The sequence below is a fragment of the Crinia signifera genome, chromosome 3 (assembly GCF_055691185.1).
Source record: "Crinia signifera chromosome 3, ASM5569118v1, whole genome shotgun sequence".
Taxonomy (NCBI): domain Eukaryota; kingdom Metazoa; phylum Chordata; class Amphibia; order Anura; family Myobatrachidae; genus Crinia; species Crinia signifera.
The window spans coordinates 66,255,223-66,271,517 of record NC_139219.1 but is presented as its reverse complement, the minus strand read 5'-3'; the positions used below and the strand labels follow the sequence as shown (position 1 = coordinate 66,271,517).

Genomic DNA, 16,295 nt, shown 5'->3' with positions numbered 1-16,295 from the left:
AATAATCATTACAGAACTGTGGGGTAAATATAGGAAACTTGGAGAAGTGATATCTATCCTCATAAAGAATGTCATGTGTAAGGTGATAATGCTCCAGCCAATCAGCTCCTCACTGTCAATGTATATAATGTAGCTGATTGGCTATTGTATTATCACCTTTCACATAGCATCCTTTATAGGGATAGATACCACTTCTCCAAGCGTCATACATTTACTCCTGTGTTAGGGGATGCATGGCACAGCTTAGGCACAAGATTTATGGATAGGTGTATGTGGACACACTTGTATACTCGAGTCTACCTAAATTAAATATAATTTTGTACATTGGGGCAAAAGTGGTCACTGATGTACCTAGGGGGCTGTTCTGATTCATTCGGAAAGGCACAATCACTCTCTAATGGACAATACCATATGCACTGCAGGTGGGGCTGATGTAACATGTGCAGAGAGAGTTAGATTTGGGTGTTTTATTGTTTCTGTGAAGGGTAAATACTGGCTGCTTTATTTTTACACTGCAATATAGATCTCAGTTTGAAGTACACCCCCCGCACCCAACTCTAACTGTCTGCACATGCTACATCAGCCCCACCTGCCGTGCACATGGTTTTGTCCATTAGAGAGTGATTGTGTCTTTCAGAGTGAATCAGAATAACCCCCCTAGTCTGTCCTCGGTAAGGAATATACTGCTTCTGCCCAACACCTCCTTTTCAGGCTACCATCTTGGCTGGCAAGCCACTGTCATTTACGTAGAGGACACCGCTAATTGCTCACCCCTGAAATAAAGCAAAATGCATTGTGGTTTACATTTTCTTAAAAGAACCTTATGGCAGAGCACTGACTGCTAAAATGACATAGCTTAATGCTTGTCTCATGACTTGGTGAAGCAGCAGGTTCTAATCATATAATGCTTGACAATAAGGAGCCGCAGATCAGATCCAGATAATCTGATTGGTGCTGAGAGATCGTGCTCCTGGGAAAAATACTGGTGCAGCAAAATGCCATAAACCACCACTTGTTTATCTGTCATTCCCACAGAGATGGTAATGTAATTACTCTCATAATTATCTTCATTAGTGGTGGGTATTATGTGAGACTCATTCCACTGCTCTAGGAGTTTATTTGTTATTATTTTTCCCGTACCCCCGCTCACAATTAGCCGAGTCTGTGAAGAATTCTCTGTTTGTCAAACATCTGCGAGGCACAGAGCTGACATTCGCCTCACTAAAGTGCAGAACGTTGTCTTTCAGTTTAAGAATCCCTGCGCCCATTCACTGACATCTGCCCTTCATTACATGGTTCCTGTGCGACCAAGACGACAGATTGTCTATCCTCTGGAAAAGCTTGGCATAAATGCTCCATCAAAGCAGGTCTCCAAGGATCAGGTGGGTAACAGAAGCTATAGCAGGCAACAGGCACCATGCCAGGCTCTACAAGCTTTGGCAGATGGCATGGAATTACTGTCTTAGCTTGAATAGGTTGCTTCTTAATTACACAAAACTGGGTATTCATACCCTTACAGGCTGAGCCGCAATGATACATTGCTGTATTCCAATGTATGTTTCAGTAACATATGGACTATGAGAAGAACATATATAGTAGCTCTCAGCAACTCAATAAAGATTTGCTATGAAGACCACCTTAACAATAGATGCCCTAAGCTGGCTATCCGATATGTTGTTATGGTGTTATGGTATCAAATGAGTTGCTATAAATCAATTAGCTATAATAAGAAAATAATCAGTTTTAAAATGATCCATTTACTGGATTAGAGACTTTTGTCCAGATTTCCTTTTACTTGGTCATATCGTATCCAATAACATTTATATTTGTATTATTCCAGTCACATGTATGATTTGTGTTATACTCAGAGGCAGAACTCTGGGAGGCAATGGAGTCATCTGCCGCCGGGCTCCTGCTCTCAAGGGGGCACCTCTCCTCCCCTGCAATTTTAAATCCATTAATTGAAGGCCATTGATATCACTTCTGGAGTTCTGAAATATGTGTTCTATCTCTATCTCTCTCTCTAGATATAGATATACTGTATACATACTGTATATATGCCTGTTATATTTAATAACAGACATACAGTATAAACTTTATGTAAGGTTTTGTGTGTGTGTGGGGGGGGGGGGGGGAGGAGCCATACACATCTTGCCTCCGGGCAACCGGGACGAACTTACGCCACTGGTTATACTTAAAGTATTCATAAACTGTGCCCTAAAGTGCAAGCCTTCATCCTGATGATTGTGATGGGACCTTATAATATAGATTATCTGCCATGTATGAGTGTTGTAATGTTAGCATTACTGCCTCACTGAGGTCATGGGTTCCACTACCATGGAGTTTTTATATTCTCCCCGTTCTTGCCTGTGTTTACTGTTTTTTTTTTTTAAAACTTCATTATAATTTAGCTTCCAGTTGAAAAACGTGACTTAGGCCATGATTCAGGTTGATTTTGTAATGAGCCGAATTCGCAACTGGGATCCGATGTTGCGGGTCTGCACATGCGTATCGGTGAAAATACCCATGTGCAGACCCGCAGTGGAAACGCCTTTGGCGAATAGTACACTTGCCGAGACATCCATACACAGTGTTGCAGATAGGGCGGGTGGCCAACGTCACAGGATGTCAGCCGCCCGTCCCGTCTGCATCCAGGCGCTCGCAAATAAAAGTCAGTTGAGGCTGACTTTTATTTGCCAACGGGTGGCACAATCATTCGATGGTCGCAGACCATGCGAATGAATGTGTGAGCGTACACATCCATTCGCATGCAAATACGGCAGTGCATTTGGCGAAAGTAAGCCGGCAGAGGGAGGCTGTTTGCAAGGCCAGAGGGTGGCGATTACCTGCTCGCTAAGCAGCAAATTTATTTTGCTTGGAGAGTCAACGTGAATCAGGCCCTTCATCTCCAAACTGTAATATTGTTCTACCGGACCTATAAACAAAAGTTTTTCGTTTTGTTTTTTTAACGAAACGTTGCGTTAAAAAAAAAAACCGAAAAACTTTTGTTCTAATCCTTAATAATTGAGAATGAAGAATTTCCCTCAACATCGTCATTTGTATATTTTGGGTTTATTTGATTGCAATCTGGATATAATCTGTATAACACCAATCTATATTTGTAGTCATTTACTCATTTTTAACAATGAAATGTTCAGAACAACACAATCATCCATTTTTAGCCTGTTTACATACTCACCATCTGGTATTGTTCTGCAAACCATCTGTTCCTTGTAATTATGTCATTATTTATACAAGAGAAGAATAGGTGAAATAATTGTGTAGCATAACGGACCTGTTTTAACAGCTTTGAGCATGTTTTTTTTTCTTAAATACTACATAATTGTACATGACCGTAAATAAAGTCACAGAGTCAAAAATACACAATCCTTTGGAAAGATCTCAGGAAAAATGCTATCCCCATTGCCACTCTGTCCCTTAAGTGTGATTTTAGAATGACACTTAAGGGGCACCGGTGGAATTCTAGAATAAGAAGTGTCTGCCACCTGCATTTGGCGCCTTCCTAGACAGGAATTCTAAGCTGAGATAAGCCCTGCTGCTGTTCAGATGGGTGCTAGGATAAAATCTACATTTTGCAAGGAGAATTTCCAAATAGGATGTACCGTTGATTAAAGGGGTATCCAATCCGGCGTGACTTCTGTTGGGCTAGCCTGACAGCCGTGACACGGTCCCGTTCTCGACTGGCTCAATGTCAGCTCGGCAGGTGGGGTTCAATGTCCCACCTGCCGAGCGTCGAAAAGGGTGCGAGAAACGGATGGAAATCATCGAGCTGTGGCCGGCAGAATGGGCCCAACTGCTTGTGAAGTCAGGCCCATTCTGCTGAGATCACTGTTCAATGCTGTTGGGGAAGACAGCATTGAATAGGGCCCCGCCACTATTTCCCCCATCCGGAATAGCGGCTGAAGATTGAATACCCCCCTAAATGTAAATCTATGGGAACTAGTACTCCCCTGGTAGAATCCTAAGCAGGACCTCCTGTTCTACAGTGGAACTTATAGAATAAGAATCAGTAAGAAGTAGTTGAGTTTAGGTGGTCATTTATAAAAAGTTGGATTCAGGAAATTGGCAGCAGGAACAGAGAGACATGGGTAAGCATAGTACATGGACAATACTAGACTAGAGGTGAGGACATCACAAACTATGATCTCCACATAGTATGTTGTTTGTGTTAGTGGAGGTTAAGCTGCCCATACACAGTCCGTTTAACGGATCCGTTTGGGACTTATATAGTACACATCGCATCGATGTGATAACCAGCTAGTACAAAAAGTATGTGCAGCACATACTTTTTGTACCGTACGATGAGATGCGTGGGAGTTGCGTGGGGCTTTATTCAGATATGCTAATTAACAGAGCCTGCGATCAGATAACCACCGCCCTGCCGGAGTGAAATCCCGCCCTGTGCAAGGCTGTAAAAGATCTTTTTTTATTTTTTAGCCCATTTTTGGCTTTGTTACTGTGCAGTTATTGATTTTCCAAATTCAGATCTCATAGCACCCTAATAGTCCAGCTTTTATTTCAATCCTTGCGTGTGTATCCATGATGGTATAATCAAATGGACTAAACCAGGGGTGTCAAACACAAGGCCCGCGGGCCAAATCCGGCCCGCCAGACCTCTTCATGTGGCCCGCGCAGCCGTCGCCAGCCTTCACCTTTTATTCTCGATTTTTTTTTTTAAACAAGAAAGCCGCCTCTTCAGCGCATGCGCGGCAGCCTACAAGCCAGAGAACGTCTGCCCTCTAGCGCAGTGCCACCGGTCGTCAACCCCTCCTCTGCTCCCACCTGCTGTATAGGAGCCAGAGAGAGGAAAGAGCAGGTCCGTCGTGGTGAATGGTGCTGCTGCTGCTGTGCGCTCCAGGTCACTTACTGCTGAGTGTGCACTGCACAGTGACCGGGAGCACGCTGCCCCCCCCACTCCTGGATAGATAGTGCGAGGAGCGCTACTCACAGGAGGGAGGGGGAAATGCGCCTGTGTGAGAGCGCAGCTGTGTCCTTGGTGGTGGAGCAGCTCAGACTGGAGTGGACGCATCAGAGCGGGTAAGTTTAAAACTCTCTGCCTATGTGTGTGTGTGTGCACTGGCACATTGCAGCCCATCATTAATTGCTGTGTCCCATGATATTAAGCTAGACATATGCCCTAAGACTGAATGCTGCCCCCCTGTGCAGGCAGCGTGTGCCCTAATGCACTGCAGTTCACAGCAATAGCAGGAGGGAAATGCTACTGCTGAGTTACAGTGGTATTATTTGGGACATACTTGTATGAAGGACACTATTATGATAATAAAGAGTGGACACATAGTCCTACAGATACAACCGGCCCTTTGAGGGTAACCAAACTGCTGATGCGGCCCCCGATGAATTTGAGTTTGACACCCCTGGACTAAACTATTCATTAAGTCACCTGGATATAATTTCAGTGTGGACTGTTATGTTGCCTTTGTGACTGAGTTGGGAACCACTGGTATAATTAATGCTAATTGGTCTGATATAAGGGAAACTTACGAAAGTCTGAGAAAATAAGATAAGCTCCGGCTTCTGTGTCCCATGGTTGATTAAGACTTTAGCCCAGGGGAGGAAGTCCCACATGATGTAATCTCTATAGCTACTGTATATGCAGCATTCCTTAGATTACTTCTTTAGGCAAATATGTTTTGTCATCACCCCTTTATACCTTGGATTTCTATAGCTGTGTTCCACAGCAATGCTTTATGTGTCTGAATCATTAGCCTAATGTAATATATCAGTGTAATTTACTATTAAGACAAGGATATAGGTTACTCACATGTATTAAAGAATCAGTGGCCCTAACAACTGAATGCAAAATGGACAGAAACAAATTCTAAACATTTTTTTCTTGCTCTATGTTCTGAGCATCTAAAAAGCATCTGAGTTTCTTATGAAATAACGAACACTGAGACATCAGGTCAAGTGGTTTGTCAATGTCATTAGACAACAGAGTTGCAATCTCCAAGCTCCAAAGATAGACCCACAAAATAATACTTGTGAGAGTTTTGTCTTTCATTTCATCAGAGTTTCATATTCTCTTGTAGTGATGGGTTTTAACCATTTGGATGATATTCTGTCAGTTCTGGCCTCATTATATCACATTCCAGAGTGGCATAAGCTTGGAATACCTGCCAAAACACCTACAATATGGCCTGATTGGCTTTGCTGATGACCTCAAAACTGCAGACAGGGAAGACAACTCCCTATACATTAGGCCAACTTGTCCAAGTTGGATGTCATTTCCCTGGCAGCTTAGGCACATGATTAGGCACCCAGGAAGCCGGGATCCGGGCTGCAGAAGTATATAAAAAACAAAACAAAAAAAAAACGAATGAATGGGCAGCCACTGATTGGCTGAGAAGATCTCTTAGTCAATTAGAGGCTGCCTAATCATATGTATGTTTATTGTTTTTTAAATGTGCCCGCTGCCCAGCTCTCTGCATCCCCACCTATGGCTCTTTAAGTACTCTAGCATCAGAATGAATGTGCTGATGGTTGTACATAAGATTTATCTTATATGCAGCATATATGATCTCTGGATCTGATCTGATGCGCACGGGACCACGCATTGGATTAGATGGGATGTCATACATATGTGATTTGGCCGATTTCATGGCCTGATCCACCGGAATTGTGTGAAATTGGGTCCAAATCGCATAGTGTATGGGGGCCCTTACACACTGTGAGAGGCTTATTCACTGGTTAGAGATTAAGGCCCTTCAGATCTGATCGCAGTAAATATTTGTCCTCAATATGGGCAAAACCATGTGCACTGCAGGTGGTGCAGATGTAACATGTGCAGAGAGAGAGTTAGGGGCAGATGTAACATGTATAGAGAGAGTTAAATTTGGGTGGGGTGTGTTGAAACTGAAATCTAAATTGCAGTGTAAAAATAATGCAGCCAGTATTTACCCTGCACAGAAACAAAACAACTCACAATAATCTAACTCTCTCTATACATGTTACATCTGCCCCACCTGCACTGCACATGGTTTTGCCCATTTTCCAAACACATTTGTACTGAGCTCAGATCCGAATAAGGCCCTTAGTACATACATAACATATTTTAACTAGAAAGACCCCGCTCAGTGTAACCCTGACAAACACTTATTGATAATACATTAGCTGATATTGGCTTGTTTATTACAAGTAGTTTTCACTCATTTATTCAATACGTCTAACAAGCATTAAACATTATTTTGTATGTCTATTGACGTTAAAATATTGTTATTGATTTTCTCAATACGACAAGTAAAGCTCATTGTTTATCTGGCTTCCTCTTTCCTTGTCAAGTCAGTAAATTTATAGCACAGGTCTGCACTGCAAACACATTACATGTAAAGTGACGGCTGATGGTAAATTTCCTTAGTGTAAATGTCAGCAGGTTTACTGTGTTGTTCCCATTGCATCTCATTTGAGAGTCTGCCTATTGCCCAATCATGACAGGAAGCAGATGGCATTGTTAGCAGGAATGTCCTCAATGTTTGTCACTTCTGCGTATTTGTGAAATTAAAAGGAAGATGACCTACCTTGGCTTGAAAGCAAGATGTCAGCAGCATACAGGTGTTAATGGCATTTATAGAAAGGCTGAATAATCATTGTGTGTAAAGAACAAGACAGTCTTTCAAATAGCCCGGATTAGTCAACAAGTAGCCATCTGAATACGTAAAGATGTAATAAAGGCATTACATTAATAAAAGATCGCAAGAAGATTTAATGAGGATAAAATGTACCTGGAGAATAGCAGATGAGCCTGAACATCTTTTATAATAAGCAAAGAGGCTTCAGTACTGTAAAATAGATGAACTATTCTGTCGTGTAATAAACAGTAATTCTATAGTAGTATAATTGGAAGTTTTTATAATATATTAATTCTAGCCTAGAACTATTTTCAGTTTGGAGTGGTTTAGTAAATCTCCACCCCCATATTTAAAAGATACAGTTGTCAGTCTGGCATGTGCATGCGTGTGTGCATATACACTGTGGCCCTTATTCTGGTTTACTCGCAAAGGCAAATTCCTGCTCAAATGAACAAAACCATGTGCACTGCGGTGGTGGTGGTGGGGGGGGGGGGGGCTCAGTGGCAAAGTATGTCAAAAATAGAAATAATTTATAAAAGAATTCTTATTTTTGTTATTCTAATATTTTTTATAGTCAAAACTCTGGAGTAAAAAGTCTATGGCAGGTGAGGCAGTGCCTCACCTGGCTACCTTTTCTGCACATCTCTTACTAAAACTCAGTGAATCTCCAGCAGTATATACTGCTGCACTTGTGTATAATGCCCACATGTACCCCATGGCTCATACATTGTGTGCATATTTGGCTCTGGTACTTGTTAGGGACTCTTGAGCCATTTACCTCACCGCACGTCCCTGGGGGGGCTGATGTAACATGTGCAGAGAGAATTAGATTTGGGTGGGGTTTTACTTCAAAGTGAGATCTATCAGCAAATCTAACTCTCTCTACATATGTTACATCTGCCCCACCTGCACTGGTTTTGTTCATTCGAGATGGAATTTTCCTTTGCGAGTGATCCAGAATAAGGGCCACAGTGTATATGCACACATGCATGATACATGCACAAATTACAAGCCTATGCCAGACTGATAACTGAATTTGCCTTTGCGAGTGAACCAGAATAAGGACCTGTATGCATCATGTCCCTATTTCTGGTGTCAATGTAGAGATGAACTCACACAGATTAATTAGTGTATGTAGTTCAGTTGCATCTCCACTTGAAAGGGTGTTGCTGGTTGGTAATTGGGCATACGCCTATTTTTAGATGGCTCTCTTACGGACCATGCTACGTAGTGGTGTATCTATAATGGTGGCACATGGGCCCCCGAGTCCCTGGAGGCCCACACCTCGCTCACTGCACCCATTATGATGATATTACCCCCCGGAGTCCTAAGGCAGCAGCAGGAGTGCTGCAGAAATTGCCGTAAAAATGGTGCGCCCATTTTTCCATTGATCTGCCCATGCTCAGTGTTGTCTGAGCACTCTATTGCTCAGACTCCACATTGCAGCGGAGGTCCGCGCATGTGCAGGAGGGTCTGAGCACTACAACGCTCAGACCCTACTGCTCTTGGTGCTGCTTCCAGCAGAGAGGAAGGGGCATGGCCGAGGAGGCTGCACATGGGCCTCCTCCTCTCTTAAGATACCCCTGATGCTACGGTTCAGTTCCCTGCTGCCAACCCAATCCACAGACTCCAATGATCTGCAGTTTGTTGGAGGATTGACAAAATACAGCATGTTAAATATCTCTGACTCACCGATTCCGTTCCTTGTTAGAATTGTTGGATTTTGTCAATCTTCAAACATCTCTAGAACTCCTGATGTATGGTGGTTGTGGTTGATAGACCTACAGTGGCTAGATAGACACTAGATAGACAACAGTCAAAGAGGTTGACATGCGATCGACCGGGTCAAAATGTCGACTTGAAAAAATTTAACAGGGTCAAATGGTTGACATAAAAAAGGTAGACACATGAAAAGGGCGACTTCAGGTTTTCAAATTTTTGACATTTTTGGGAATTTTTCATACTTTACCGTCCACGTGGACTACAATTGAGAATGGTAAGGTGTGCAAAGGGAAGCGAGGCTCCAAGCCCGAAGCCGCGAGCCATGCAAGCGCACACATTACACTAATTAGGGGGTCCATGTCGACATTGGTACCAAAAAATGTAGAAAATCCCATGTCGACCTTTTCATGTTGACCTTTTCCATGTTGACTTTTTTACCCTGCAGACATTTTTCAGCTATGGACCTATTGCATGTTGAACTTTTGGTGTAGCCCTATTGACTTAAGACTGAAGCGGTAATGTTTTCCTTACTGATATATAATAATTGTATTGTTTGTTTAAAAAAATAAAAAAAAATCTAGAACTAGAAGGTACAGCCACTGTCCAAATCATGGAAAGTGAGTGCCACTGAGTAAACCAACTTCCAGATGTAGGTGTATATATCCAAATATAGTATTGTGCATTCTTCTGTACTCAGAAGTTGCCCAAAACAACAGCTTCTGTCATATATCTAGCACACTCTCTGAAATGACAGCAAGTATCTGATTTTTATGAGAGATCTATTATGTACGGATGAATATGCATAACTGTATCTACCCATAACATTAAGAGACTTACTGGAATTTGCAAGACTTGTTGGTGAAATAGTTTTTTCCTTGTGTTTTAATGCAGTTTGATAAATACCCAGTATAAATATGCAATGCTCTTCCTATATATATATTCATATATATATATATATATATATATATATATATATATATATTCATCTTCATCCTATTGTAACCTGTTGCTCAATTTTGACATTTAATTCATTTTATCTATATTTTTCCAACATTGTATTTCATTTTACTCATTCACTATTATTTTCTCTTATTGCACTCTGTTTCCCTCTTCACGCCTGCTCACATTTGCCTCACTTCTGACCTTCTCTGTTCCCTTCATCCTCTCACTTGTTGTTTTTTCATACTTAATTGGATTACTCAATCAACCTGATTTTACCCACTAGTCTCCTCTCTGACAGTAGTTCCTTGCCTGTTACCTTCTCTCTCACTCTATTTTCTACCACATCCTCGCAAATCTACTACAGACGCTGTCTGTCCTCCCAAATCCCTCTGTCTGCTTTCACTAACCTACCCTCTCACCTTCGGTTCCTCATGGCTGTTAATCTCTCAACTTCACTTTCTCCAACTGCTCCTCCCCCCTCCCATCCCATACCTATCCTGACCACTCGCCCCCGCACCCCCACCCTCCCAATGACCCCCCCTCGCTTCTGCAATCCCAAAAACCTTATCCACATAAATACACAACCCACCCCCCCTCTTTCCTGTGCACTATGGAAAGCCAGATCCATCTGCAACAAACTCCCTGCCATCCATGACCTATTCATCTCTAGAGCATTCCACCTCCTTGCTATCACCGAGACCTGGCTCTCCACCTCTGATTCTGTCTCTCCAGCTGCTCTCTCCCACGGTGGCCTCTCTTTCTCTCACACTCCCAGGCCTGACGGTCGCCAAGGTGGTGGTGTGGGTTTTCTCCTCTCAGCCTCATGCACCCACAGTGTCATTCACCCTGAACCCTCTCTCCTTTTCTCCTCCTTTGAGTCTCACTCTATCCGTCTATACTACCCCTACCACCTCCGTGTCGCTGCAATCTACCGCCCCCCTGGTCCTATCTCCCAATTTCTTGACAACTTCGCCGCCTGGCTTCCACACTTCCTCTCCTCTGACCTGCCATCTGTGATTCTTGGTGACTTTAACATCCCCTTGGATAACCCCGCTGATCCTGGCACCTCCAAACTCCTCTCTCTCTGCTCCTCTCTTGGCCTATCTCAGTGGACTACCTCTCCCACCCACATCCAAGGACACTCCCTCGATCTAGTCTTCTCTCGCTCTTGTTCCCTTACTGACTACACTATCTCGGCTTTTCCTCTTTCTGACCATCACCTCATCTCCTTCTCCCTCACTGCTTCCCCCTCTCCCACCCCCCCTCCCAAGCGCATTGTCTCACGGCATAACGTCAACACACTTGATCTTGCTGCCTTTTCAAACACGCTGTGTCCTCTTCTCGCCCCAATCGCCCTCATGTCCTGCCCGAACCTCGCTGCCTCCCTCTATAATGACACCCTATCTTCGGCATTGGACTCTGCCTGCCCTCCCTCCTCTATCCCCCTTCGATGCTCCAACCCCCAACCGTGGCACTCGCCTATCACCCGATTCCTTAAAAAGTGCTCTCGCACTGCTGAGCGCTTCTGGAAGAAATCACGCTCCCTTGCGGATTATCTCCATTTCAAATTCATTCTTTCCTCCTTCAGCTCTGCCCTTTCTCTGGCCAAGGAATCCTACTTTAAGTCCCTCATCCTTTCCCAATCATCCAATCCCCGCAGGCTCTTCGCCACCTTCAACTCCTTGCTCTCACCCCCTCCTCCAGCTCTTCCATCCTCCATCGTAGCCGCTGATTTTGCTACCTACTTTTCAACCAAAATCTCCTCTCTCAGGACTGCCATCACTGCTGCCATGACCTCACCCTCTCCCTCCTCCCCTCCTACATCTCCACTCCCCTCCTTCCAACCCCTGTCCTCATTTTACCCCACCACTGCTGCTGAAGTCCACTCTATCCTTCAATCCGCTTCTCCCTCCACCTGCCCGCTCGATCCTATCCCCTCCAATATTATCCGTCGTCTCAGTCCGTCAGTCTGCTCTCACCTGGCTCACCTCTTTAATCTTTCCCTATCCTCTGGGATCTTCCCTTCCTCCTTCAAACACGCTCTTGTCTCCCCAATTCTCAAAAAAAACAAATCTGGACCCCAACTCTCCATCCAACTACAGGCCCATCTCTCTCCTCCCTTTTGCCTCCAAACTCCTAGAACGTCTGACCTATAATCGTCTCCTAAGCCACCTTACTGCTAACTCCATTCTAGACCCCCTCCAATCCGGATTCCGCCCTTTACATTCCACTGAAACTGCCCTGACCAAAGTCACTAACGATCTACTATCGGCTAAATCCAAAGGCCTCTTCTCTATCCTCATCCAGCTTGATCTGTCGGCTGCCTTTGACACTGTTGACCACCCTCTCCTGCTCAACACCCTCCGCTCCTTTGGCATCACTGGCACGGTCTTCTCCTGGTTCACCTCATACCTCTCCGATCGCTCCTTCTCCGTCTCCACTCCGAGCTCCTCCTCTCCTACTACCCCGCAGCCAGTCGGTGTTCCCCAAGGGTCAGTTCTTGGCCCTCTCCTCTTCTCCCTCTACACCACCTCTCTGGGCACCCTCATCAGCTCCTATGGTTTTCATTACCACCTTTATGCTGATGATACCCTAATCTATCTCTCCTCCCCCGACTTATCCCCATCACTCCTGTCCAAGGTCTCCGAATGCCTCACGGCCATCTCAGCCTGGATGACCCAACGCTTCCTGAAACTAAACATGGCTAAAACTGAACTTATAATCTTCCATCCCCCGAACATCCCCTCTTCTCCCACTATCTCCATCAGCATTGGTGAAACCGAGATCACGTCCACCGACCAAACACGCTGCCTCGGTGTCATCATTGACTCCTCCCTCTCTTTCACCCCCCACATTCGTGCTCTCTCACAGTCTTGCCGCTTTCACCTACGCAACATCTCACGCATCAGACCATTCCTCTCCACTGACGCGACCAAAATTCTCATTCACTCTCTTGTCATCTCCCGCCTTGACTACTGCAACATCCTTCTCTCTGGGCTACCTCTCACCCGCCTCGCACCTCTCCAATCCATTCTTAACGCTGCTGCTAGGCTCATCTTCCTCTCCCGCCGCTCTACCTCCGCCTCCCCCCTCTGTCTATATCTTCACTGGCTCCCCATTCCTTTCCGAGTTCTCTTTAAACTCCTCACCACCACCTACAAGGCTCTCTCCTCCTCCACAGCTCCCTACCTCTCTTCACTAATCTCTATCCACACTCCCTCCCGTCCTCTTCGCTCCATCGCTGACCGCCGACTGACCTCTCACCTAATCACCTCCTCCCACTCCCGTGTCCAAGATTTCTCTCGCGCTGCCCCCCTGCACTGGAACAACCTCCCGCCACCCATCAGGCTATCTGATTCCCTTACCTCCTTCAAGCGCTCCCTCAAAACCCACTTTTTTCGACTAGCCTATCCCTCCTCCTAACCTCTTTTGATCCTCCTATCCTGCCTCCGTTCCCCTCCGTTCCTACTTATCCTATTGTATTTCGTTCGTCCACCCACCTATTTTTAGTATGTTAACTCTTATGAGCAGGGCCCTCCTTCCTCACGTACTCACCCTACCTCATTACCTCACCTGTGCTCCTGTCCTGTTCTTCCCTTCCTCTACTTCATCTTCAGTCTCCTTGACAATTTTGACACCTACTTCTGAACTGATGCTGATTTTAGTTCTACCAGCTATACCCCTATTTATACTGTATCTTTCAACACACCCTGTACGTTACCTTGTAATTTGTTTTTTTTGTTTGCTATGTACGGCGCTGCGGACACTTTGCGGCGCCTTATAAATAAACCTACTACTACTACTACTACTATATACAGTATATAAATATACAACACAGAGCCGTAACTAGGCACCCTATGCCAATCTCCCCATATGCAAAACAGGGACAGTACGCGCCAAAGGTGTATACCAAAATATAGAGGTATGCTTCAAAATTACCAATTCACATTATACTGCACAGTGGAGTCCATTAGTTATGTCACAGAGTAGTACTTCCTTATACACATTATGCCATACAGTATGGTTCCTTATACACATTATACCATAGTAGAGTTCCTTATACACGTTGTGCCACAGTAGAGCCCCTTATACATGTTACTCCACAGAAGAGTCCCTTATACATGTTACAACACAGAAGAGCCTTTATGCATGTTACACCACAGAAAAGCCCTTTATACACATTATGCCTCAGTACACAATACGACACAGAGCGCTGTTTACTCATTAAGCCATAGCACCTTATCCACATTAGAAAAAGATAGAACAAACTCCCTGCAGGCCCTCCTGTGCCTGGCGGAAGTTCTTGTACATAACGAGAAGGGGGCAGAGCATGTGCTGTAGAATTGCCGCACTGCATGCTTTAATGTATATTAGCAGTGAGCAGTGGTCAATTCAGCAGAGAAGGAACCATTATTTGTATTTGTTGCATTGTTACACATTACAGCAGGCAGCGAATACATAGGCAAGCAATAGTGGGTTCATGTGGATGGTGTGCACGGCAAATGCATTGTGTGCTTGGCTCCATACAGTATGTGCCACCCTAATTACAGCCCAGATACAACACCACACCTTTATAAATATACAACATACTTTTATAAATATACAACACTATATTTGCATATATATACTACACTCCACTTGCATTAAATTTAAATGAGGCATTTGCCATTTGTTGACAATTCATCTTTGCTGCCCTCAAACATTTATTGGTATTTGTGGTTTACTTTGTTGCTTTATCATTTAAAATATAGTCCATCACTTCTGTATAGTGTCAGAGAGTAACTCATATAAAATGCTACAAAGGTCTGTGCAAGATCCTCAAAGCTATTTGCATTGTGATGAATCCCTCAAAGGCTTCCGCCTTTCCATTATACAGTCTGTGTGAAACAATTGGTTAAGTCCTATACAATATTGATGAGCTTACAGGCTTGGAACAAAGCGTAGACAACAGCTGATAAATACCTCTACGGTTTGCCTTTTTGTTTAATTACCCGTCAAGCATTACCAGCAGATACCTTCGCACCATGATTGATAAGCATTTCCCCATATGTTTTCTGCCTAATGAGTGATAAAGTTGTATAATGCAGTGTTTTACACCAGTGGACTTATCTGGAATCTGGTTTCTAGGTCTAATGAAACAAAAATGGTTTCTATGTGCATGTCATATGAGTCTTTTATCTGCTTAAACACTGAGAGTGTTAAAGGTTAAAATACTCAACAGTTACCGTGGCAATTGCTGCCTGTCTTGTTCCGTTGGAAAATAAGCCTCCCAACAGATAATAGTATGCAAAGACCTCTTAGACCTTAACTGTTTTATAGGCATCCATGAGATAAATGATTCTTCATTTAAAAAGAATGTTGTTAATATACTAATTTAGAATGGCCCATGAGATATTTTCTTCCTTGGTATAACACAACATGTATTGTATAGAATTCTATCCATTAGTTGAATACCTTATAGTTTCCTAAACATGAGAACATATTTGCATATACATATGAAATGGGCGGGGGCAAAACTGCCTATAACTGGCTGCATTGTATCATCTATGAATGAAAAGTATGTGTAAGTGATTCTTATTTATAAACAGAAAAGTAGCCGCATTTCTATCCAGCTTAATCTGGATATTAGCATAATTATTATTATTAATCCTGGATTGTACACTTTGTATATTATTTTACAATAAAGTACATTTTTTTAAAACTTTATTTTATTATTTGCTGATGCTCCTAAATTATCTTCCCATATCCTATTCCCAAACCCATGAGGACAGGTTTTGAGAAACCATATTCTTTATTACCACTTCAGAATCAGCTTTATAGGCCAGGTATACTTGTGTATACTAGGAATTTTTTTTTCGGGTTTGCTGTGCAACAGCCAGGAGGGTAATACGTAAACAGTATACAATTTACAACAGTATACGATATAAACAATACAGTCATGTACAGTCATGTACAGTCATACAGAAAAATATTCCATGGGGACACAGTGTTAAATATTGTGCAGAGGGTTATGGCAGTGAGATG

At 43.5% G+C, this 16,295-nt stretch overlaps 1 protein-coding gene across 4 annotated transcripts in view; it reads left to right on the top strand.

The window, feature by feature from the left end:
- Positions 1-16,295, top strand: part of CFAP61 (cilia and flagella associated protein 61) — a 256,250-nt gene that overhangs the window by 102,452 nt on the left and 137,503 nt on the right. For all 4 annotated transcript variants that reach the window (XM_083175929.1, XM_083175928.1, XM_083175927.1 and 1 more), the window contains one exon: positions 1,248-1,382. In XM_083175929.1, the coding sequence (XP_083032055.1) occupies positions 1,248-1,382 (135 nt within the window). The remainder of the gene's footprint in view (positions 1-1,247; positions 1,383-16,295) is intronic.